At 40.3% G+C, this 23,738-nt stretch overlaps 1 protein-coding gene across 1 annotated transcript in view; it reads left to right on the top strand.

Moving 5' to 3' along the window:
- The first annotated feature begins 5,210 nt into the window (after positions 1-5,210).
- The window catches only part of csf1a (colony stimulating factor 1a (macrophage)), a 145,313-nt gene continuing 126,785 nt past the window's right edge, over positions 5,211-23,738 (top strand). The window contains exon 1 of the mRNA XM_084704368.1: positions 5,211-5,378. Within this exon, the coding sequence (XP_084560494.1) occupies positions 5,358-5,378 (21 nt within the window). The 5' untranslated portion in view covers positions 5,211-5,357. The remainder of the gene's footprint in view (positions 5,379-23,738) is intronic.

Below are 23,738 nucleotides of genomic sequence, written 5' to 3'. Positions count from 1 at the left end.
GTAAGAAAAAAGGCAGTAAACACATAACTGACAGCACACAAGCCTATAATACCAACAGTAGACTACATAGTAAATGGCAAACCAAAAGGGTAGACAAGCAACAAGTGAAACCAACGATCAATTGTGTTGACTTTCTATAGAGCAAGCAAATCATGACTTTTATAGTTGTTAATTACGAAAGGCAATTCACCTTTATATTAACTATAAAATAAACAATTAAACTAAAGATTTAAGTAAATCGCATACCTTTGAAAAGACTGACTTATTGTCTGTTCTAAACAAGAAATTTTAATCCTTCCATCAATCAAGCTGTTGTAGTCAATATATATAATTTAGTGACTTTCTAGAAAGTTTCTGAGAAAACTGTAGCCTTGTGTTTTGATACTTTGTGCTAATAATATGAACAAGACACTGATGTGTGCAGGTGGCTACAGCTGTATCTCCATGTATAAAAAGCCTGTCTCTGGAGAATGTTTCATCAGATGCCGACAGACTACCCAATGTACGCTGTGTGTGTCAGGTCCTTTCTGCTAGGGCCGGATTAACAAATTCTGGGCCCCTGGGCACGAAGGCATCATGGGCCCCTCCCACCACTCCTCCTATTAACGCAACCACAGCTAGTTATATATGTAAAACTATGTCCGTTGCAAAATAATATTGATTGTTCAGTAGGCTACAGCAGCCAATGAAAAATGAACAGCACACAATCTATAAATGTAATTAAATTATACATACCAGCAGCGAGCATAATAGCATGTAGGCCTAATAATAAATAAAGATGCCTCAAGTGGATTGTTTTGTAGGGCAAGTGGAAGATACATTTACTTGCTTTATTTACTTATATTTACTCTTTTTATATGGCTCTGACCTAATGTAGCTTTTCAGGAAGTGTCCATGTGGTGCCGACATGCTGAAAAGTTACAAGGGAAAAAACAACTTTGTTCTCAATAGAACGTTCTGATTCCAATGTATTCCTATGGGATTTTCATCTACATGACTTCAGCTTGATTTTTCTCAAAATGTATATGTTTTAACATTCACTAAACATACCTTATTTTGAAAAAAACAACCTACACTTCAGTTTAAGATATGTCTCCCAATGGTGCCGACCTGATATGAAAGGTAGCCAAAGCAGCAAAAACTATTAACAGTATTTTCATACACTTTCTCAATGTTTATTTCAACCAACATTTGATAGCATTAACGTGTAAATGTCTATGTGCCAACTGGCATACTTGTTTTTCATTTATTGCTAGAAGTCGCTAGTTATTAAACTAAGAAAAGGACGTGGACCTGAAAATTCTGGTGCCATATTTTCAGACGGCGTTCTCAGCTACTTTCAGGATAATAACCCTATGTTTTCTGAACGTTCGATTCACTGTGTTTGTATGGAGAACCAAACCTGCCATATTTACAAATGAATGAATGAATAAATAAATGTCCACATCCATGCATTTAGACAGAAATAAACGAATATATATACTAATTAATGCACAATTTTCAATCAATAGTTACATATATTTTACATTTATGTATTTATTTATTTTGTATTCATTTATGTATTGATTTATTCATTCATTCATTTATATATTCATTTATTTATTCATTTATTCATTCATTCATTCATTCATTCATTCATTCATTGTTCCCAATATGATAATGAGAGGAGGCCAGTAGGCGTGGAAACTGATGTTCAGACATTGCAATCAATCCAGAGCCATAGATTCAATCTAGCTAACGCCTGGGACACACTGGCTACACAAATACACAAATAAATACATAAATACATGTAAATTATAAGGTAATATTGATTGACAATTGTGCATTAATTAGTACATGTATTCATTTATTTATGTCTAAATGCATGGATGTGGACATTTATTTATTCATTCATTCATTTTTAAATATGGCAGGTTTGGTCCTCCATACGTTTGCTACCTGCGTTCCAGGATAATTCGACAGTGATTACCCTTGGGCAAAAATAACGCGTTCTATTGTCCACCTCAGTAGAGTCAAGAAAAGTCAGCCTCTGCTCACATTACGAGCTAGCACTAGCAACAGGTGCCTCCTCTGACGACCAACCTCCTAAAATAAAAAAGCTGTCAATAGAAGGCATCCTACTTTGTAAATGAGCTGCTCCTCTCGCTTCTTTCTCCTTTTTTTTGCTTTCGCTTAACTTACCCGCTAGCGCTAGGAGTGAGTCGATCCATTCTTTTCTACGCTGCCTGTCTTGCTAGGCTACGTTTTTTTCTTCATTTTTTCAGCCTTTACATTAAACCCACCCTCCCTTACCATTGTACCAATCGTAAAGGGTAACGGTGCGTTCACACTGCAGCGACTTGATGCGAGCGACAACATGTTTTCCATTCATTTTCTATGGAGCCAGGCGAATCGCTTGCGTGGTGCATTGTGGGTAACGAATATTATGCAAATGAGGAGCGATTTTCGCTAGCGATGGCCAATCGGAGTGTTTTCTTGTTTCTCGTAACGTAGCGACCATGGTAAACATTTCTAGGTTTCAAGGAGGACGAGAAACTAATAGTTTGTGTGGCTGCTTACCCAGTCCTGTACGATACATAGCTGTATTCGTACAGAGATGTTAATTTAAAAAAAACGAAGCATGGCGCAAGGTTGCCGAAGTTGTTGGTGCTTGTACTTTCTAATTCAGTTAAGTGACATGAGGTAACTTTGTTCTGTAGTAACTAGCTAGCTAGCTAGCCCGGCTGGAACTCCCTATCGTATCGACAGATTAGCAGAGACTGAGGAATATAGTAAAAAGTTTTTTACACATGTCAACGTGTATGTCTATTAAACTGTTTTGTATTTTGTATACAAGTTGTATTTTGATTGATGTTGCGAGTACGTAAACCCAAGTCTGCACACTTGGCCATTACAACTACAACAGTGACTTTAGAGAACTACATTCTACATGAATCTGTTTGAAACGCCCCCGAGCGTGGTGAACTGTGGGAAGGCGAGAGATGGCAAGCCATTTGCGTCGCTGCAGTGTGAACGCACCGTAACTATGTCTTCTTGTAGTAAATATTCACACGATTTAATTGGTCAATTTGTTGTGCTTAAACAGTGAGTATGTAATCACTGGACAGTTGACTTGCTCATTGTAATTTATTTTAATGCACGTTACCCGACATGTCGTCGGGGTACCCGGCAACTGCCCCGGTTGCCCATACGTTAATCCGGCCCTGCTTTCTGCAAAAAGCTATATTCAATAAATACTTACTACATTCTAGCAGCTTTGGGTGTATTCAAGGCAGGCACACCCAATAATAATAAATACTGTATATATGAGAGAGATTATAGGTTTTGTATTGCCGAAGGCGAGCACACCACATGAATGTTAAGGGTTTGAAGAGTCTCAGAGGAGGGTTTGTGATTTTAAGTCAATGTTGTGCAAATGTTTTAAGTCTAATATTTCAACTTCAGCATGAATGCTACAGTCTGTGTGCTGTGTTAAACCATCCTGCCACAGTTTAATGAGCGAGTAATGGAAAATAAGATGTCCATACACAGATGGCTGAATACATTTAAATAAGACCCCCCCACACACACACACACACACACCGCGAGGAGGAGCTCCTTACTCCTTTCACTGAGTTACTTAGTCTCGAGGAAAGCATTGCCTTATAGATGGGGTTAATCTTGGACAGACAAATAGACTGTTGACCAAAAATATAATTGAATCAGGGGACTCTGGCTATTTTATAAGGATCTCAGTGTATTGGGTATTGCTTTTGCAAGATAACTGGATTAGAGAATGCTCAGTGGGATAGATCTTGGCATGCCAAGGAAGGCCACCAACAAGACATTCCTCGGATGAGTTCTAAGAGTCATTCTTTAGAACATTGTGACAGGCCTCATGTGTAACCTTAGCGTATATATCTATCTGTTAAAAGATCCACACCTAATGGAAATTATACATGTAGGGTTCCATTTACTGTATTGATTTTGCAACCTTGAATTGGTTTATCTTTTTGGTATCATTTGTAATTTATTACATTAATGAACAGTCTGGGTTTAAACCAATATCCTTTGTTTGCCTCAAAATAAGGATTCTTTCTTGGTTTGTTTGTTGCTTAACTTGATGAGGTCCCTATGTAATTCAGTCTTCAATGTGGCTCTCTGTTAACTTCAGTGTGATTCAACATGGTACATGTTGGTACAAAACCGCCGCCTCTAGCGGTTTATTTTCTGTATCTCCCTGTGGTGGGTGTGGCCATGGTCTCGGGTTCCCAATTACTCACACACACTGCCTCAGTCTCCACACCTGTCTCCCATCCACTCATCAGCCCTGCAGTATATCAACCCTGGTTTTCACATAATTCACTGCTGGATTATGGTTTTGTTTACCTTGGTAGTCCTTGTTCTCGGCTGCTACAGTCCGTTAAACATATTTTGTACTTGTCATTCATTTCTCTAACTGTGTTTTTTCCTGTGTCTTCAGGATCGCAAACCCTGCCACCCTGCCAAGCACCTCCACAGCCTACCCCGCTTGTCCCATCTGTTTTTGTCACTGCCATTCCACTCTGCAATAACCCAGGCATTAAAACCTTTCTGGACCAAACCTCATCATTTTTGTTTGTCTGTGTTGTGTGCTTGGGTCCAACACTGCCACCCCTGTAACACATTATTCAATGGCAAATGGATAGATGTATTTGCCAAAGCAGCAGGCAGATAGCAATAATAATAGCTTGAGAACCTAATACTTACCAAATCTTTTAAGTTTCAGAGAAAATGTTTTGTGACTTTTGGTCTATGAAGTCATTCTATTTAATGAAGTTCTGTCTTTCAGTACTTACACAGGAGCAAGGGTGATAGAGGACCATGTGTCACTGACCTCTAAAATCGTTTAATGATGAAGCCACTTTCTGTCCTTGTTAGTGCAGTAATCTGACTGGGCATGGGATTTGAATTTAGTCCAGGTGCATTTTTGTCATACATTTTTATAAAAGACATTTGATTAAAAAGGGCCCCTATCAGTCAGGGGCCCTTAATATCGTCCTAACTTTTCCCCCCTATATGGCGCCCCTGCTTGGGTGACAACATTTGAAAAGAAGAGAGAAGAAAGAAAGCCTGGGAGGGGTTTAAGACAGCCCCTCTACAAAGTATGAATACACTATGGAAATCTCACACACACACCCCTTTATCCACACTAGCATTCTCACACTTTCTACACTCCAGACGAAAAGATGGCCATGCACAGAGTTCCCTCCCAACCTTTCCTTTACTTTGTATAGGCAGGCTTGAATGTAATATAATCTGATATTCGCCAAAGACTGGACCTCTGCGTCAATGACTCTAAAAGTGGACTCTATTTTCAATTTGCCCAGGTCAGCCAGATGAACACACACAAACCCAAGGTAAGAGTGAGTATTTCATGTGCACTTCAAATGTTTTCTTCTTGGAGGGGAGTGCAATATACTCACAAACATTTTAAAGTGTTGACACCCTAAAGGAAGTTTGTGCATAAAAACAACCACATTTTGCAACATTCATTGTAGATACTGTATATTCTTCGGGGGAAACCAAATTAATCAAAAGTCATGTTCAAAGACAGGACTACAATATTACATCCTACTGTGATACCCACATAATGCTGAAGCTCAAACATATTCTGGGTTTTACCTAAGTTATATTATGACATTTTCTTTCTGATGCTTCTCTCTGGTTTCATATTTTTGTGGCAGACATGGAACATGTTTAAATGGGATTGTCAAAAGGTTGAAACACAAACTTCCCTCAAAGAAACAGTCCCAAAGCTTTGCAGTATATGACAGACTAAGAGCTCTCTTGGATGACTTTGGGTACAGGAGAGAATGGAATTGTTCTCCTTGTCTCTAACATCTGTACAGACATAGATCCTTAATAAGCTAGTAGGTCCAAGAAAGCTTGAAAGAACTGAAACCTTTCGAGTTATGCACTTATGAAACACATTTTGTGATGGGGCGAGGACCAAACTGTGCCTGCCAAGAAACATGATCTATGTACATTACATTATCAAACTGACTCTTTTGAGTCTCATTTGCAGTTGTTTTGTTAAAAAATGTGTTTCGCAAAGACAAATGTCTTTCGCAAATGTAATTTGCAAAGACATCTGAAATAAGCTTTTGCTGAATGTATTTTCTCTATCATTGTTTAATTGTTGTCTAGAAACTGAGCAGCTTGTGTGACATTTAAAGTACATATTTACAGTGAAGAGAGAACATAGAAGCTAAGATACAGGCTTTATTGAGTTTCAGTGGACAGATGACAAACCTGTGAAATGATTTCCTTTTCATACTTGAAAAAACAGCCTACTGTATGGTTCAGTTGGTAAATACTTCCTATATAATCTTCCTATAATATCTGAGACAGGAGACTGTTATTTGAGACGCAATCCAGATCTGCGGTGATAATCTTATATTTAGGAATTGTGGGTCTGGTGCCAAGAGAATACTTTTGCAACACAGAAAGTTTAAATGAACTACCATTTAAAACATAGCAGTGGTAAACGATTTGGTAGGCACAATTGTTATTACATGTCATAGTCTTAACAGTACAATTTATTACAAAGGTGTAATAAGGCCCACATTTGGGGAAAGGGTGCAAGGGGTAAGTGGATGTTGAAAAGGGGCAGTTGAAGATTGTGTTACCGAGAAGCTATAACATTCACTTACCTCTACAAAGTCCAACCCACCAAGTTTCTGCTGAACCATTATGAAGTGTAATAGCAGATCCAGATCAAGATTGTAACTACAATGTTGTTACTATAGGTGTTGTTATGTTGTATAATCTGTGTAATAAGTGTTGCCAAGACTTCTAATCATAACAGTTCTGCATGAGATTGCAGGCTGTTGGTTTCAATGTGAAAAGAACAGATCTCTACACATACCATTATGAGTGGTATGTATTATTTATTTCAAATAGTTTCCTTGGGAGAAGCATTGTGCTCAATAACACATAAAAAGTTGAAGGCTGAGGGTGAAGAATGGAGCTAAATGTATAATCCATGTGTTACGGGGGTGGTTATAGTGCACCCAAGCGCTATAGCCAACACATATTCTGGATGGGGAGGTAAGTTCCAGGGTATTTATTTATGTGTTGCACATAGTGAAAATGGTAAGGCAATGTCCAGGCAGGCATGGACAGGGTGGGTCAGGCAGGTTGGCAGATGAACAGAGACTGGAGACACAGGCAAGACTAAAGTTAGCGATAAAAACTTGTAGAGTCTGAGTTTACTGCAGCCAAAAACGTACTACTGTAGGCAAAACAACAATCTGGCGATGAACGATAGGAAAACCAGGGTTGATATACTGCGGGGCTGATGAGTTGATGGGAGACAGGTGCGGAGTGTGCTGAGTGTGGAGTGATGTCAGCGGGGCCGGAGACCAAAGCCACACCCACCACAAGCACACACAGTAAAACAAATAGTGAGAGACAAAAAGCTGCCACTAGGGGGCATAGGTGAAGGGCATGACACCATGAATCACTACTGTTGCTTCTTCCAAATGCCTCTATGTTCTAGCAGCCCTAAGCTTGACCTTTTTTCAGTGCAATACACATGATTTAAAAGGCGTTTATTTATGAGCTTTTTGTAATTGGGTGTGCTTTGCCTTTGGCAAGGCCACAACTTTTGTTCTCTCTCATATATATTTCGGGTTCCTCCGGTAGGAGGAAACCTATTGTTTTTGTTAGTTTTATTAGTATTATTAATAACAACAACAATAATAATAAATATAGCTGCAAGCAGCAATGAAGGGGCCAAGCAGCATTCAATATGGAAATTCAGTAGCTAAAGAAGCAAATCATAAAAAACATTCATGTCATCTTGAGACAAAATGCGCTGGCTAGATGTAGCAGCGTTATATCTACAAAGCACAATAAATCTGACTCTTCTTGAGTATAAATGTCCTGAGAATGAAACATTATCGTTACTAATATGATTATACTGCTAGACAGTTACTGTGGCATACCTGGCTTCGCTAAACAGATAATCCAGTGTCAAGGCATACTTGATGACTGTGGCTGGATTCGATCCTACAACCTTGCATTTCAAAGGAGCATGTCTTATCCCAACGAGCTATTCTGGCTGCTGGGAAGTGCTGTGTTTGGTTACTTTATTTTTTAAAAGGAAGCCGTTTCTCCCATGGCGAGCTTTGTCAGATTTGACCCAAGAATAAACAGCTGTAATTCAGTCATATTTGGGGTGTGCTTGCCTTCGGCAGCACAAACCATTGTTATATGGTATATATATTACATATATATTTATAATTGTGAGAATGCTGTTAAGCCTGCATACTTTCACCGATTCCTACAATTTTGGTATCAAAACGTTCAGCTCCTTCAGGAGATGGTGGCTATGACTTCTGGTATTTCTCACTATTATACTTTTTAAATTAATTAAGGTTTTTGTGCAAATTAAACATTTAGCTCCCTCTAGATTGTTATGATTGAGCAGCCTTTGCTCTTGTTGATTGATGATTGCTCTTTTTCTGGTATTCAACTAAATTGACAAACAAATTCCTCTGACGTTCATATAGTTTAACTTACAGAAACAAGTTATACCATAAACAACCTTATACAAGTTATACCTCTTTCAGCCAATGTAACTACTAGTGCTGTCAGTTTAACGCGTTATTAACGGCGTTAACGCAAACCCAAATTAACGGCGTCAATTATTTTATCGCGCGATTAACGCTCTTTTTGGCCTAGCAAACTTTGTAGTTTTTTTCACATGATGTTGCAACAACTATTGACGTTAGAAAAACTACAACACCACACCGGATCTAGCTAGACCGGAAACAAAACAACAGGCACGCCAAACACTCGTTTGGCTTGCGAGCTGGCTAAAGAGTAGTAGCAGAGCCCGTTTACGGATATTAGACATTCTCTGGTAGTAGGCTAACGTTACGTTTTGAGTGGATGACGAGCGCGAGATGCCGAAATGGATGCCAATAAGATTCTGAATGGAATGTTTGCTTTTAAAAAGTTGCCAAATGGTTCTATTGACAAGACCAGTGATCTGTGTGTTTTGTCGTTGTAAACTGAGCTATCATCGCAGCACGTCCAGTCTGAAATACCACTTGATGGCCAAGCACACAGCTGATGCGAATTCTCTGCCCCCTCGTCAAAGCCAGGCGATTGCAATGTTGTTTTCAATAAAAAAAATATTTGCACAAAGCAATCCGAACCACTTTTCTATGTTGATAAGAGCATTAAAATTTGAAAAAAGATTGGGACAAAAAGAAATCAGGGACATTTAGAATAGATAAAAATGTGCGATTAATTGTGATTAATCGCGAGTTAACTATGACATTAATGCGATTAATCGCGATTAAATATTTAAATCGTTTGACAGCACTAGTAACTACTAAAGAGCTCACATTTACAGATTTTCAGCTTTGAGCCTTGAAGCGAGAGCAGCCTTTCAAATTCTCTCAATAACTTCAATGGAGAGGTGGGCAAAATTCGTCAGAGAATTTCGAAAGTAAACGTGTTTTTAAACTGCCGGTAGAGTCGTATTTCTGACCGCACAGACATATAAAGGACATGTCTGGTTTCGGGAGAGTCTTGGGTCTTGGAAAATATCCTCATTTTTTGGATTGGACGTATAGTTTAGCGTCTAGGTTAACTTGTTTGAGGTGTTGATGCTAGGTAAATGTTGTTTTTTCTCTCTGCCCAGCTCGTTAGCGAGCACAGCTGGTCCATTGCCGTGGCAACCAAAGAGACACGCACCATGAAAGCAGAATGGAGTGACGTTTTGGAAACTGCCAAAAGAGTTGTATTTCTGACCGCAGACACATAAAGGATATCAATGGTTTCGGCAGAGTCTTGGGTCTCGGAAAATATCTTTATTTTTTGAATTGGACGTACAGTTTTGCGTCTACGTTAACTTGTTTGAGGTGTGGATGCTAGGTAAATGTTTGTTATTGTCTTATAGTCGAGCTAGCCCGATAACTAAAAACGGTTCGACTTCCTCTTCCACTATCGACCAAATTGGCCAAACAATGTATGTACATTGAGTTTAAATTGTACATAATCTAGTAGATCGTTTTCATTTTAGCAAGTTTCACAGAAATCTGCAAAAATCGAGGCTCAAGACAGTCATAGCTGACAAACCAGGGCTGGGGTAAGTGTTTGCTGCAGCTGGCGTTAACCACACCAACAAATGCTTCGTAACTGAAGAGTATAACTTTTTATTGGCGATATTGACAACAGAGGTTAAGGAACTTGTCCTTAATCCAAAAATGGTTTCCGTTTTCAATTTGAAGCTGTAGATGTAGTTTATGTAGGAAATCTTCCATTGCATCCTCTCTCTACCGGTTATGCCTACAGTACGGTGTTAATAAATACCACTTTGACACACTTGCAAGAAATGATCCGCTAGTTAGATGTAGCATGATCTTACTATTTATGTATAAAAAAACTCACCAGGGACAACGACAACGGCAACCCTGAACTATTTATTATTATGATGTCATCTTAAATTAAGTGTCTGAACACTGGGGTTTTCATGGGTCTTCGGTGCAAAAAAAAAATATATATATATACATTTATTATTTTTTTCTTATGTTTTCTAATCAATATATTTATTCCCAGGTGTTTTACATCCCCCCCCCCCACACACACACACACACACATGTTCGTCCTATTTCCCCTAAAGCAATAAAGTTAGGCTACTTAAAGACACCTTACACTCAAAGTATGTTCTAATTGGCATAAATGCTGCCAATTAATAATTGACATAACAACTTATTGTAAAAGTTCAGTAGCCTAGCCTCTTGATTCAGTAGCCTAGCCTCTTGATTAAGGTAGGCCACTCTGAAGCATGTACACTGCTTGCTTCATTTGATCTTGATAGGCTAAGCATTCTGTTGCAAATATTAACAATAAACCCACTTTTCATTCATTAAAACTACTTCAGCATAATAATGCACCTAAAATACAAACCTGATCAAGGGCATCAATCGCTGTAGACATGTGCAATTTAGCTAGCAGGGGAAGAACACAAACAACAATAATCACCAGTTAACTTGATTTAAATTTGCAAGAACTATAGACTTATACAATAACAGGCTTAAATGAACTTAGAACATAAGTTATACGACTTACAGTTCTAAAGGACGCACACACGCAATCTCAACTGCGGTGTGAAGCGCGTGTTCGTGCAATTCTCCAACATGCACTCTAACAATCACTGCTGATAGACGGCCTAAAATTTTGTACAGCCTGATTTCTGATACCGTGGCGGCAGAAAATTAGCCATGGAAGAACACTGCACTATATATTATCATTCTAGGTTAAGAATACCAATGGAGGCTGCGTTGGAAATCGTAAATCACATTTTTGTCAGCATTTTGAGTGGAAATTTCATTTGTACAGGTGTATTCGTGCACGTCGGGCCGGCCCTCGCAGCGGAACGACAGTTTAGTTGCCACTCTGTCCATTCGCACACCTCACAGTTGCGTATTGATCAGCCAAGACGCTTATCAACTCAATTACTATTGCTCAAAACAGAACGAGGGTTTGGCTGTAGCCCACTTGAAACATACTATTGAGAACATATTCGCTGACATGGATTGCACGCGTGATTTCTAACATTTTGTACAGCCTGGTTTCTGATACTGTGGTAGCAGAAATTTTGCCATAGAGGAAACACTGCACTATATATGATCATTCCAGGTTAAGAACACCAATGGAGGCTGCGTTTGAAATCGTAAATCAAATTTTTGCCAGGATTTTGAGTGGAAATTTCATTTGCATTTGTACAGGTGTATTCGTGCACGTCAGACTGGACCTCGCAGCGGAACGACAGTTTAGTGGCTGTCGATTCTCACCTCACAGTTGCGTATTGGTCAGACAAAAAGACACGCTTATCAACTCGATTACTATTGCTCAAAACAGAACGAGTGTTCGGCTGTAGCTTACTTGAAACATACTCTGTTGAGAACATATTCACTGACATGCATTGCACGTATGATGAACACAGCTTATTTCTTTTTTTTCTTTTTTTTCATTTATGACTTTTTTTTGCCTTTGGCTCTTGGGATTTGTCAACATTTTCTCTATGCAGGAAAAACCCTGGGACAGGACTGGGTGTGCAGGCACACATGATTAGTTTCTCCTTCGTCTTGAACCTGAAACCTAGATTCTGGGTTAGAAATATTGCCAATGACCAACGGTTTTTACGTTACAAGAAACAAGCAACCAATCCGATTGGCCAACGCTCTTCATTGTTCCACTGTCCTTCCACAAGTACTTTCCAGCTCTGAAAAGAGTTCCAGCAACTACATTTCTGCTAATTTTTTCCTTTTCTCAATTTATTTAGCATCTTTAGGTGACTTCATTTTATAAGGATTGAAAAATAATACAAAATATGAACATAATTCATCTCCCATCTTCTTTAAACCTTCAACTTTTTCTGCTAGGACTTATAACTTTTTTTCAGCCCTTTAATCAATTCTGCCTTTTTTTCCAGCAAGTTCAAGTCATTCCAGTAGTGTCCTTTTACCTTCAAATTCGTTCAACCCAGGCTTCAGCAACTGGTTTTCTGCTAAATTTTCACATGTTCCTGCAGCTCATCTTTCTGAAATTTTCCCCTTTTTGTTTTGCATTTTCTTATTCTTTTCTTCTGTTTTCTGCCTTCATCTTGCTCCAGGTCCTTTCAAAAATACCTTTCACATCAGTATCTTCCAACTGCCAGTACTTTTGATTTTTTTTTCTCTTTTCTGTACTTTTCTGCCTTCATCTTGCTGCAGGTCCTTTCTAAAATACATGTCAGGCCTTTTAAAACTCCAGCAAATAATAGTCAGCTACATTTTCACATTTGTATGCATTGTTTCTCTTTTTGTTTTGCATATTTTTCTTTTCTGTAGTTTTATGCCTTCGTCCAGCTCCAGCCCCTATTTAAAATACCTTTCGGATGCTTTGAAGCTTCAGCTTAGAACTTTCAAAAAATGTTCACAATTTTCAGCTTTTTTTTCAGCTATCCCCATTCAGGTTTTCAGCATTCTCACTTCTGTTTCGCAGGAACAGCCTTTTCTAGTTATTATTCCAACTTCTTAGTTCTTCCGCCATTTTTTGGCCTTTAACTAGTCCTGCATACTTTCACCGATTCCTACAATTTTTGTATCAAAACGTTCAGCTCCTCCAGGAGATGATGGCTATGACTTGTGGTATTTCTCACTTTTATACTTTTTAAAGAATTAAGGTTTTTGTGCAAATTATTCTCCCATTGAAAGTAATGGTAAATCCTTTCAAATCATTAAAAAGCTTCCTCCTCTTTCAAACTTAACTGCTTCAGCATGCTTTCATACGGTGGCCCTGAAGTGCAAATCACCCCCCCTAATATGAGTACATCCCCCAAATGAAAACACTTCTGTTGATCAATTTCATATTTCTTGTTAGTTAGCCTACTGCATCCAATCAGCGCTAAAGTGTAGTACCTACCAGGGGCGGTGTGTTCATTAGGGCGATATGGGCGACGCACTGCCAAACGGGAAAAGGAAGGGATTTTTTTTCTAATCAATTATATCACGGCAACAGTCGTTATCAGTGTTCTAATCTAGACGTCTGATCTGCCACTAAATGTCCAATCAGGCTAAAGTCGTGCTTCAAATGGCCCCGCCCCTTTTGGGGCGATTTCAGTCAGGTTGAAAATCGCCCCAGAAGTCTCTCATAGACTCTCATGTAAAATCTTTTTTTTCAAATATCAGAGCTTTCAATACAATCTCTATGGGTTCCGGGAGGGCTTGCACTTACGCGCTTTCGTCATACGTAACAAAACCATGAACGTAACTAAGAAAAGAGCGGGTAGCAGCGTCAATCACTTACTAACTGTCAAGATGGCTAGCGTTCAGTGCAACTCGATTGTCTCTTTGAAAGAAGTTCCTTTTTGTCGGCGAACAAATCAAGATAAATTGGCAACAAAACAATTAGGACCTCCCAGACCAAATTTAATAATTCAACAGGTTTCTACTAAAGGGGGAAAGTCCTACACCTGAGGATTTTCCCAAAATTGGCATGAACGAAAAACCTGGCTAGCAGGCTGCGATGTAGCTAATGCAGACTTCTGCTACCGCTGCTTACTCTTTCACCCTGAAGGCGGCACGGCAGACAGCACCGCTTGGACAGCGACTGGTGTAACGGACATGCACCATCTTTCAGAAAAGATTAAGAAACATGAGCTGTCAAAGACCCACATGGATAGCTGTTTGAGATTGTCTGCTTTGGGGAGAGTGAACATTGCCACTCAACTGGATGAGGGATACAGGCTAGCTGTCCGCCGCCACAACGATGAGGTTAGCAAGAACCGCCACATCCTCAGCCGGCTAATCCAGTGTGTGAAGTTTTGCGGAGTGTTTAAGTTAGCTTTGCGAGGCAAAGATGAAACTGAGGGCTCCACCAACCCTGGTATTTTTCTTGGACTTGTCAACTTATGGCACAGTTAGATGAGGTGTTTGATGACCATCTTAAAAATGCTAAAGTTTTCAAGGGCACATCAAAGACCATTCAAAACGAGCTACTGGAGTGTATGCTAGCGGTCATGAGGGAACATATTGTGGAGGTGAAGTCGGCGAACTTCGTAGCTATCCAAGCTGACGAGACCACTGACGTTTCTACACAGACACAGCTGGTGCTTGTGCTGAGGTACATAGATAGCAACCACAAAGTGCAGGAGCGCTTTTTTGAGTTCCTTCCCATCTCGGAATCAACCTCAGTCTCAATCACCAGTGTGCTTTTGGAGAGAACGTTCATGTTCATTTTTACAAATCTATACAATTGGCCAGAATATGGTTGTTCATATTTACAAATCTATACAAATGGCCAAAATGTGGTTGTTCATTTTTACAAAGCCATACAGATAGCTGTGTTTACCTTTTCTAGAAATTATTTTCAAATTCTGTTTTCAGGCAAAATGTCTATGACTGTTGATTTTCACAAATCTATACAAGAGAGCAGAATATGGGACTCTATACAAATTTCTTATTACCAATAACTTGCATCAATGTTTTCAGTAGCCTCTATCAAAAGCTCCTGCTTGCTTGTTGTGAATTATGCTCAAGTGCACATATTTCCAATTCAACAATTAGGCCTTTTTGAAGCAAGTAATGTGTATATCAGAATTATTTAGTTAAACTTAGCAGCACCTCATCATTCTGGTTTGGTCTTCAATGTGTAAAGCCAAGTTGCCCAGACCACACTAGATCAAGCCTCACTTGTTCACTCCCCCTTTTTGGGACAACGTTACTTTGCTTTTATTAAGTAGCACTTTGGTCATATCCTACATTCCACAAAATGTAGTTCTAAAGATCCACTTCTCAACAATTTGTCTACTTGTTATTGCCATGCTGTTACTATTTATTGTGTAAGTGTGGATTTCTCTTTTACTCTTAAACAAAAGCTCTTGTTGATCCTGCAATCTGAACAAATACCAAGATGCTGTATTTTCAGCTGATATTTCATTTGTTTATGGAAATGCATATTGTTTATGCAGTGTTGAGGAATGGGAAAGAACACCCTTGATTATTTTTACTGTGATAACTTATTTTGCTTTTGTAAGCCAACACTTTGGAGATCAGTCAATAAATGCTTCTGGTATTGACTTATATGCTGCCCCTGTCTTCATGTTATTGCTGGACATACCTTTTTTAAATGTGTGTAGGTCACCTAAATCATCAGAAAAATTGCCCCCCCTGAGAATTTTTTTCAGGAGCCGCCACTGGTACCTACCCTTTCTGTTCAGAGTTAATGTAATGTAGTTTTCCATTTGGGGGAGCGTGTTTTTGTATTGGGGGAAGGTGAACAAGTCATCCGATTTGGGGGGAGTTGACTCGTATTCGGGGGGAGTGTTTTCATTTGGGGGATGTACTCATATTAGGGGGGGTGATTTGCACTTCAGGGCCACCGTACTTTCAGCTAGCGACACCATTCAACCTTAAACATTTTCACAAGACATTCAACTATTCCCAAATGATTCAGCTTTTTCAAATATTCAGCCAATTTTTTATCGTGACAGTTTTAAATACATGATAAATTTAGCTCCTTCTTGATTTTAATGATTGAGCAAGCCAGCAGAGTGGCACACTAGTTTAACTTACAGAAACAAGTCATACCTTAAAATGTAGGAAAACTTATCCTCTTTCAGCCAATGTACCTACTAAAGTGCTCACGTTTACAGATGTTCAGCTTTGAGCCTTGAAGCGAGAGCAGCCTTTCAAATTCTCTCACTAACTTCAATGGAGAGGTGGGTAAAATTTGTCAGAGAATTTCGAAAGTAGTGTTTTTAAACTGCCGGTAGAGTCATATTTCTGACTGCACAGACATATAAAGGACACGTCTGGTTTTGGGAGAGTCTTGAGTCTCGGAAAATATCCTCATTTTTTGGATTGGATATATAGTTTTGCGTTTGGTTAACTTGTTTGAGGTGTGGATTCCAGTTAAATTTGTGATTCTCTCTGCCCAGCTTGTTAGCGATCACAGCTGCGCCATTACCGTGGCAACCAAACAGACACACACCATGAAAGCAGAATTGTGTGACGTTTTGGAAAATGCCAAAAGAGTTGTATTTCTTACCGCACAGACACATAAAGGATATCAATGGTTTCAGCAGAGTCTTGGGTCTCGGAAAATATCCTTATGGGTTAACTTGTTTGAGGTGTGGATTCTGGCTACATCTCTCATAATCGAGCTAGCGTGATGGCTCTCTCCATAACTAAAAACGGTTCGACTTTTTTATTTTTCCACAATCGACCAAATTGGCCAAATAAGGTATGTACATTGAGCTTAAAGTGTACATAATGTAGCAGGATCGTTTTTATTTTAGCAAGTTTTAGAGAAATATGCAAAAATTGAGGCGCGACTGTCATAGATGACCGTCACGAACAGCCGAACCAGGGCTGGGGTAGCTTACAGTAGCTACGCTAAGCTTAGCTAAGGACGATTTATACTTCTGCGTCTCCGTTAACGGACAGACGCACGCACGGAGTCGGATGGATTGGTTGAATTAAAGGTGCCAGTATGGTACTCCGACTCCGTTACAGATGGGCGGGCCGCCGGATAGGACGGATTAATTAGCATTCTTGTTGCCTTTATGGTTCTCCGAAGGCTGGGGGTGCTGAAAACAATTCACCGCCAGAACAGTAGGTGGAGAAGCGTTTTTTTGTCGAAAACACGCTGCTTTGTTGCGTCTTTGTAACTTAGAAATCGTAGTTGTTTATCTCCCACCTCTCATCACACGTGTGACCCTCCTACCAGCTGTCACTAGTCAGACGATGAGTGCAGCAGGTGCAGTCACATAATATTATATTAAAGACTGTCTAATGCTATATAACCACCTGAAAGAGCAAACTTATCTCTATCATGGTAGGTATTATTTGTGGGGAAAATAGTAGCACTCTATAACTAAATGATATGCTTATCTTATGTACACTATAGAAACTATTAAAAAACGATTCCATGAAATGAATACGTTCTTATTTTCTTTGGTATTTTTGTGATTAGCAATGACGATTGCTGGGTAATATGTATGTTGTTGTGCAATGGCAAGTCTCTATTTGATCATGTGACGAGACGATATGATATAGACAAGGCTCTGGTTTTGTGAATTAATTTCTCCACCACCAAGTGTATAATCCAATGTGAAAAATGATAAACAAAAAGACTGATATAAATGGAAACAAAAAGATCCATACAAACTGTATGTACAGTCAAAACTACAATGTACTACTCTAGGTCACTAAACTGTGGCAGTCAGTGCACAGACAACAAACTCACGTTTCTGAATTCGCTAGAGTAGAGCATAAATTATCTCACAATAAACTTTCTCTCCAAGCAGTTTTCATCACAGTCGTCTTTCAAGAAGACGACCTTTTAGAGAAAACGCCTTTCTGTCGAAGTCTTCAGCGTCGTCGTCGAGTGTTTATGTACCTCCTCCCGGCTTTCCTCACACACAGTGAACGATGGCAGCTAACAGACAAAGACCGTTGATGGAAATGATGTCGTAGCGGACCAATCACGTCCAAGGGGTATCCGTCGCTGTACAGCACGGCATGACGGGTCGACAGGAATTTCAACGGTGCACGGGAGAGCTCTCCGAGGGCCCCGGAGACGACGGAAAGGGCATTCCAGGGCGTTCCATCTATGTGTAGGCCCTTCCCATGTGTCCGTAATCGTGAAGTACGGAGTACCATATAACGGCCTTTATACTACTCTGACAGCTCTGCGTGCTGAAAGCTATTCACTGCTAGAACAGTAGATGGCGCTGCACTGCTATGCTCACTAGGTTATCAAAAAGTCGGAGCATATTTACAAATTAGCCGCTTCATCAATAAAATAAGCACATTCTTAGCAACTACACTGCCCATTTCTCGTCACATTTTAATTCAGATGCTGATTTACATGTACTGTTTAGCTGAAATATGAATTGTAAAAACTTACAACAATGGCGGTCAAAGGATTCTGTTCTCTTGTTAGTCAAGGCAACCCCGCCCCAACCCTTGACGCAAGCGCTTCTTAATACGGACCAATCACAGCCAAGGGGTATCCGTAAAAAGACGCACGGACAGACAGGAAAATCAGTAGGTACACGCAGAGCTCTGGGAGGGCTCTGTGAGGACACGCAGAGGGCGTTTCTTGACGGAGAGGGCGTTCCCCGTGTGCGTAAAAACGCAGAAGTATAAATCAGCCTTAAGTGTTTGCTGCAGCTGGCGTTAATCCTACGAACAAACGCTTCGTAACTGGAAAGCGTTTACTTTTAATTGACGATATTGAACACAGATGTAAAGTAACTTGTCTTTACACAACAGAGGATGTACTTCCTGCGGCAGCTGAAGAAATTCAACCTGCCAAAGACAATTGCCGCGTTTCCCAGATTCGATCGTTCCTAAGGATTTAAGAAGGCTCTTAAGAAGGGTTCGGCTAAGAAAGAGTGCTAAGATAGGGGTGTTTCCCAGACACGTTCTTAACTGCCTTCTTAAGATCCCGCCAAAGAAGCCTCTTAAGAAGCTCTTAGTGGGAGCTGTCCACCGCCGTGGTGTTGAAACTAAATCAATTGATGCCAGGAAAATCGATTACCCACCACTTTATCAGCGCACGAATCACACACAACACCGTGTAAGGCCATAATAATAATACATATTGGGGGACACACATCCCCCCCACTATTCAAATCTGTCCCCCCCAATATATTGATATAAAAATATAAATGTGCTACGCTACGACAGGCAACCACGCACGCTGTCCGAAATTATCATAAAAAATGTAATTCGTACCCCCCAATGTTGACTCCATGGCTACGGCCTTGATCCCTATACATGATAGTTGATGTGTGAGTGGTAGTGGGTTTATTGTTGGGAGTAGTGGATTGGGATCAGTGTGCCATCCACGACACAGACTACCCGGGGGATCCCAGCCATGGCATGAAATCCACTGTGGACCTGGTGGACCTCGTCCCGTGTGGTGGATGTGTCCGGGCATGGTGCAGGATGTCACGGCTGTCACACCCCGTGAAACGGATGCCTTGCTGAGGATGGTGCCGTCCCCCACCACATCCAGGAAGCTCCCCACTGCGTAAAAACGCAACAAGGCCAGGAGCTGCACCTCCGGGTTGAGGGCAAAATTGCAGCGGGTTGCCCTCCGGATGTGTGGGGACTCTAACGTGACGAGGCGTTGGATCTCCATACGGGGAAGCCGGTACTTGGACTGGACATCCCGGTCCGACAGCACATTCAGTGGGGAGAAGTGCTGACGCACATAGGCGTTTATATAAACTATCTGGCTTCGCGCACGGCGACGCTGTTGATTAGCAGCGAGAATATGCTGTATTGCAGCAATGGTGTCTCACTCGCGTGGACTTCAGCAACGCCTTTATATATAGACTGAGGTGCAGCCTCGATCTCTTGATGAGGTTCCAGCCAAGTTCAATTACACCTGTCAGTTTCCCTGATTTCTGTGAAATACCACAGGGTTGTTGATGTTTTTATATCTAATGTCAACTCATGCAGATGCCGAATGTTTGTGAAAACGTAATGAGTGATAGTAATGATGATTCATTTTATTTATGTAGCTACAGGAACACATGAGCAATTATTTATTTTTATATTGTAATTTTTCTTATTATGCTATTATTTTTCTTGCGTCAGTGTTCTGCAGCTGTGGGCGCACATTTATCATCACGCGTGGTTTTAGTATTCCTTTGAGTGTCAGATATAACTTTCCCTGACGCGGCTGCAGTGAGCGTTTGGTCGCTAAGAAGGCTGTTAAGAGTGGGTCAGGCTGATCTTACATTTCCTTCTTAGTGAAAGATCTTCTTAAGCTAAAAACAACTCTGGGAAACACTTCCCAACACCTTCTTTCACAGCGCTCTTAAGAAAGTTTCAGCGCTTAAGATCTTCTTAAGGAATCTGGGAAACGCGGCCAATGATGGTGCACTTCTACACAGCCATCATTGAGTCCATCCTCACCTCCTCCATCACCACCTGGTACGCTGCTGCCACTGCCAAGGACAAGAGCAGGCTGCAGCGTATCATCCGCACTGCAGAGAAGGTGATTGGCTGCAATCTGCCTTCCCTCGAGGACGTGCACACCTCGAGGACCGTGAGACGGGCGAAGAAGATTGTGGCTGACTCCTCCCACCCTGGACATTCCCTGTTTCAGTCCCTCCCCTCTGGCAGAAGGCTGCGGTCCATCAGGACCAAAACTTCACGCCATACAAACAGTTTCTTCCCTTCCGCTGTTGGCCTCCTCAACAAGACCAAAGCTCACACTGACTGAATGTCCTTAAAAACTTTTTGCACTAAACTCAACTCCTGTAATATATGTATTTTATATTATAAATTGGCAACTTATATTCTACTTTATTGTATATTTTATTTAATTGTATTCCACTTAGTACTGCTAGTTTATGTATCCTTAGTATAGTTAGACCACATTTAAAATTAAGATTCCTATATGTTTACTGTATGCGCCTTCCTGCCAAATCAAATTTCTTGTCTGTGCAAACTTTCATGGCGAATAAATCCCATTCTGATTCTGATTCTTTACTCTAAATATCTTCTCCGTTTTCAATTTGAAGTAGTAGATCTACATACCACTTTGACACACTTGAAAGAAATGATCCGCTGGTTAGATGTAGCATGATCTTGTTATTTACTATAAAAAACTCACCAGGGACAACGACAACATCACCAACCCTGCACTATGAATTAGTTTGATGTCATCTTAAATTAAGTGTCTGAACAGGACTGTGTGTGCAGGCACGCATGATTAGTTTCTCCTCCGTTTTGAGATTCTAGGTTAGAAATGTTGCCAGTCTGTTGTCAATGACCAGCGGTTGCTACGTTTTTCCAGCAAGTTCCAGTCATTCCTGTGTTGTCCTCTTACCTTAAAATTCGTTCAACCCAGACTTGAGCAACTGGTTTTCTGCTCAATTTTCAAATTTTCCTGCAGCTCATCTTTCTGAAATGTTCCCCTTTTTGTTTTGCATTTTTCTCTTATTTTCTTCAGTTTTCTGCCATCATCTTGCTCCAGGTCCTTTCAAAAATACATTTCACAGCAGTATCTTCCAACTGCCAGTACTTTTGCATTTTTCTTCTCTTTTCTGTACTTTTCTGCCTTCATCTTGCTGCAGGTCCTTTCTAACATACATTTCAGGCCTTTTGAAACTTCGGCAAATATTTTTTTGCTAAATTTTCACATTTGTATGCATTGTTTCTGTTCTTTTTGATTATTTTTCACTTTGTTTAGCATTCTTCTTCTCTTTTCTGTAGTTTTATGCCTTCATCTCGGTGTATGTCCTTTCTAACAAAAATGTCATGCCTTTTGAAACCTGAGCAAATGACTTTCTACAAATTTTTCAAATTCTTATGAATTATTTCTCTTTTTGCATCATTCTTCTCTTTTTTGTAGTTTTATGCCCTCGTCCAGCCCCCATTTAAAATACCTTTCGGGGGCTTAGAAGCTTCAGCTTAAAACTTTCTACAAAATGTTCAGCTTTTATAGCATGGTCAGATATCCCCATTCAGGTTTTCAACAATCTCACTGCTGTTTCGCAGGAACAGCCTTTTCTAGTTACTATTCTTTTTTCAAACGTTTCGTCTTGGTAGCAATTGAGTTGCTTGTATTTGGATTTACGTTCCGTTGCACAGTTTAGGAGGTTACAACGTTTTTGTGGCGACAAAGTGCCTTTTGTCGACGAAGGGTAACCTGTGCAAGCTACGTCACCACGTCAACACCCGTTAGCAACGACGCATGGATACAACGTGATAGAGACTTTCTATCTCGCAAATTGGAGCTTGGATTAAAGTGAAAAATACCACCCACAAAAAATCACAACCATTTGGCTTTGTAGAGAAAGCGATTTCGAGTGGAACTGCAATCTCGCATTTTTGATTTAGGTTGTGACAGTCTTTGAAATTTGAGCGAGTGCAGGTCGCCCGTGAGACCGCCTCGTCTTTTAGGCGGCAGCCATGCTTGAAAGCGTCATAGTAGTATTTTTTGTAGCTAGCTAATTTTATAGTTCAATTTTACACGAAAAAACTGAAAGAGGGAAATGTTATGACGGTATGACTATTGTGAAAACAGCCAGGTGGTGAGATTTTTATATAGATTGCTGTAAAAACGTTGATTTGTTTGCTACGTGAGAGCCTGTCAGCCTCCATTGATGATTGCGGCAGCAACAACAATGTTGTCAACAGTGTTGTCCTCAGTCAACTGTCGATCTGCGCCTGGTGAGTATTTTCTTAATTTCGTACCAGGGTCAATTCTATATCTAAATGGACAGCAGTGTTTTAAAGATATGGCGATTGCTTAGACAGCCAGTGGGTCAGCTTAGTTTTTTATTTGTGTAAAACTTGGAATTTGAGTGAGACTGTGTCTTGTTTTGACGTTAGCCACAGAGTCACAGACTTGGCTCTACACTGGCAGTGTAGGCTACAGTACTGTCAGAGCCTGTTTAAGGAGAGCCTTGCCACTCCCTATTAAACCCCATTGTACCGAATTTGGCTGCAGTTCCACCAGAGTTCCACTGGGGGTGATCGTGAGCGAGTGCATGTTGAATGGGAGTCTATGGAGCTAAATGGCTAAATTTGTCTCTTTCGCCTGATTGTCGTTGAAAAATCTCCGATTTGATTGTAGTTTGTGCATGTTCAACATGGATTATAGGTTGAAAATTGAATGAACGAGTACTTATGTCCTTTTGATTTCTTACATGGTGAGTCGTTGTTGCCCATAACACGCTAGCATTCTGCTACTGAATGCTGATTGGTTAGTAAAGGACTGATACGACCAGAGCTCCCGCTTGATGGCATCCGAAGCGGAATCAGAATGTCGGAGCATTAGCAACAACATTAGCAAGCCAAAACTCTTTCAAGCATGTGTATTGACAGGGAGAGCCTAACCTGTCAGCTGTGTTGTCGATGCCCTGAGAGAAAAAAGTAAGTGACCAGAGCTTGCCGTCAAGCAGTAGCTCTGGTCGTACAATGTGTATGACGTCAATGACATTTTCAAAAGCTTTTTAGAACAGAAAGGCAACTTTCAAAAAATCTAAAACCCAGCAGTGTTGATTTTTTTGGCCTCCCCTTTCGAATTCAGAATTCAAATTACTGGACAACAAATTATATCCTGAGAAAAATTGATTTTGAGGGGTACCGCTCCATAGACCTCCATTCATTCTGCACTCGCTCGTTAGCGCCCTCACTTGGAATTTCAACCAGTTCAGAACCCGGAAGTTTACCGAGAGTGGC

The sequence above is a fragment of the Hypomesus nipponensis genome, chromosome 9 (assembly GCF_054491055.1).
Source record: "Hypomesus nipponensis isolate SF chromosome 9, ASM5449105v1, whole genome shotgun sequence".
Taxonomy (NCBI): Eukaryota; Metazoa; Chordata; class Actinopteri; order Osmeriformes; family Osmeridae; genus Hypomesus; species Hypomesus nipponensis.
Note: the sequence above shows the minus strand (reverse complement) of the source record. Positions and strands in the feature narration are given on the sequence as shown.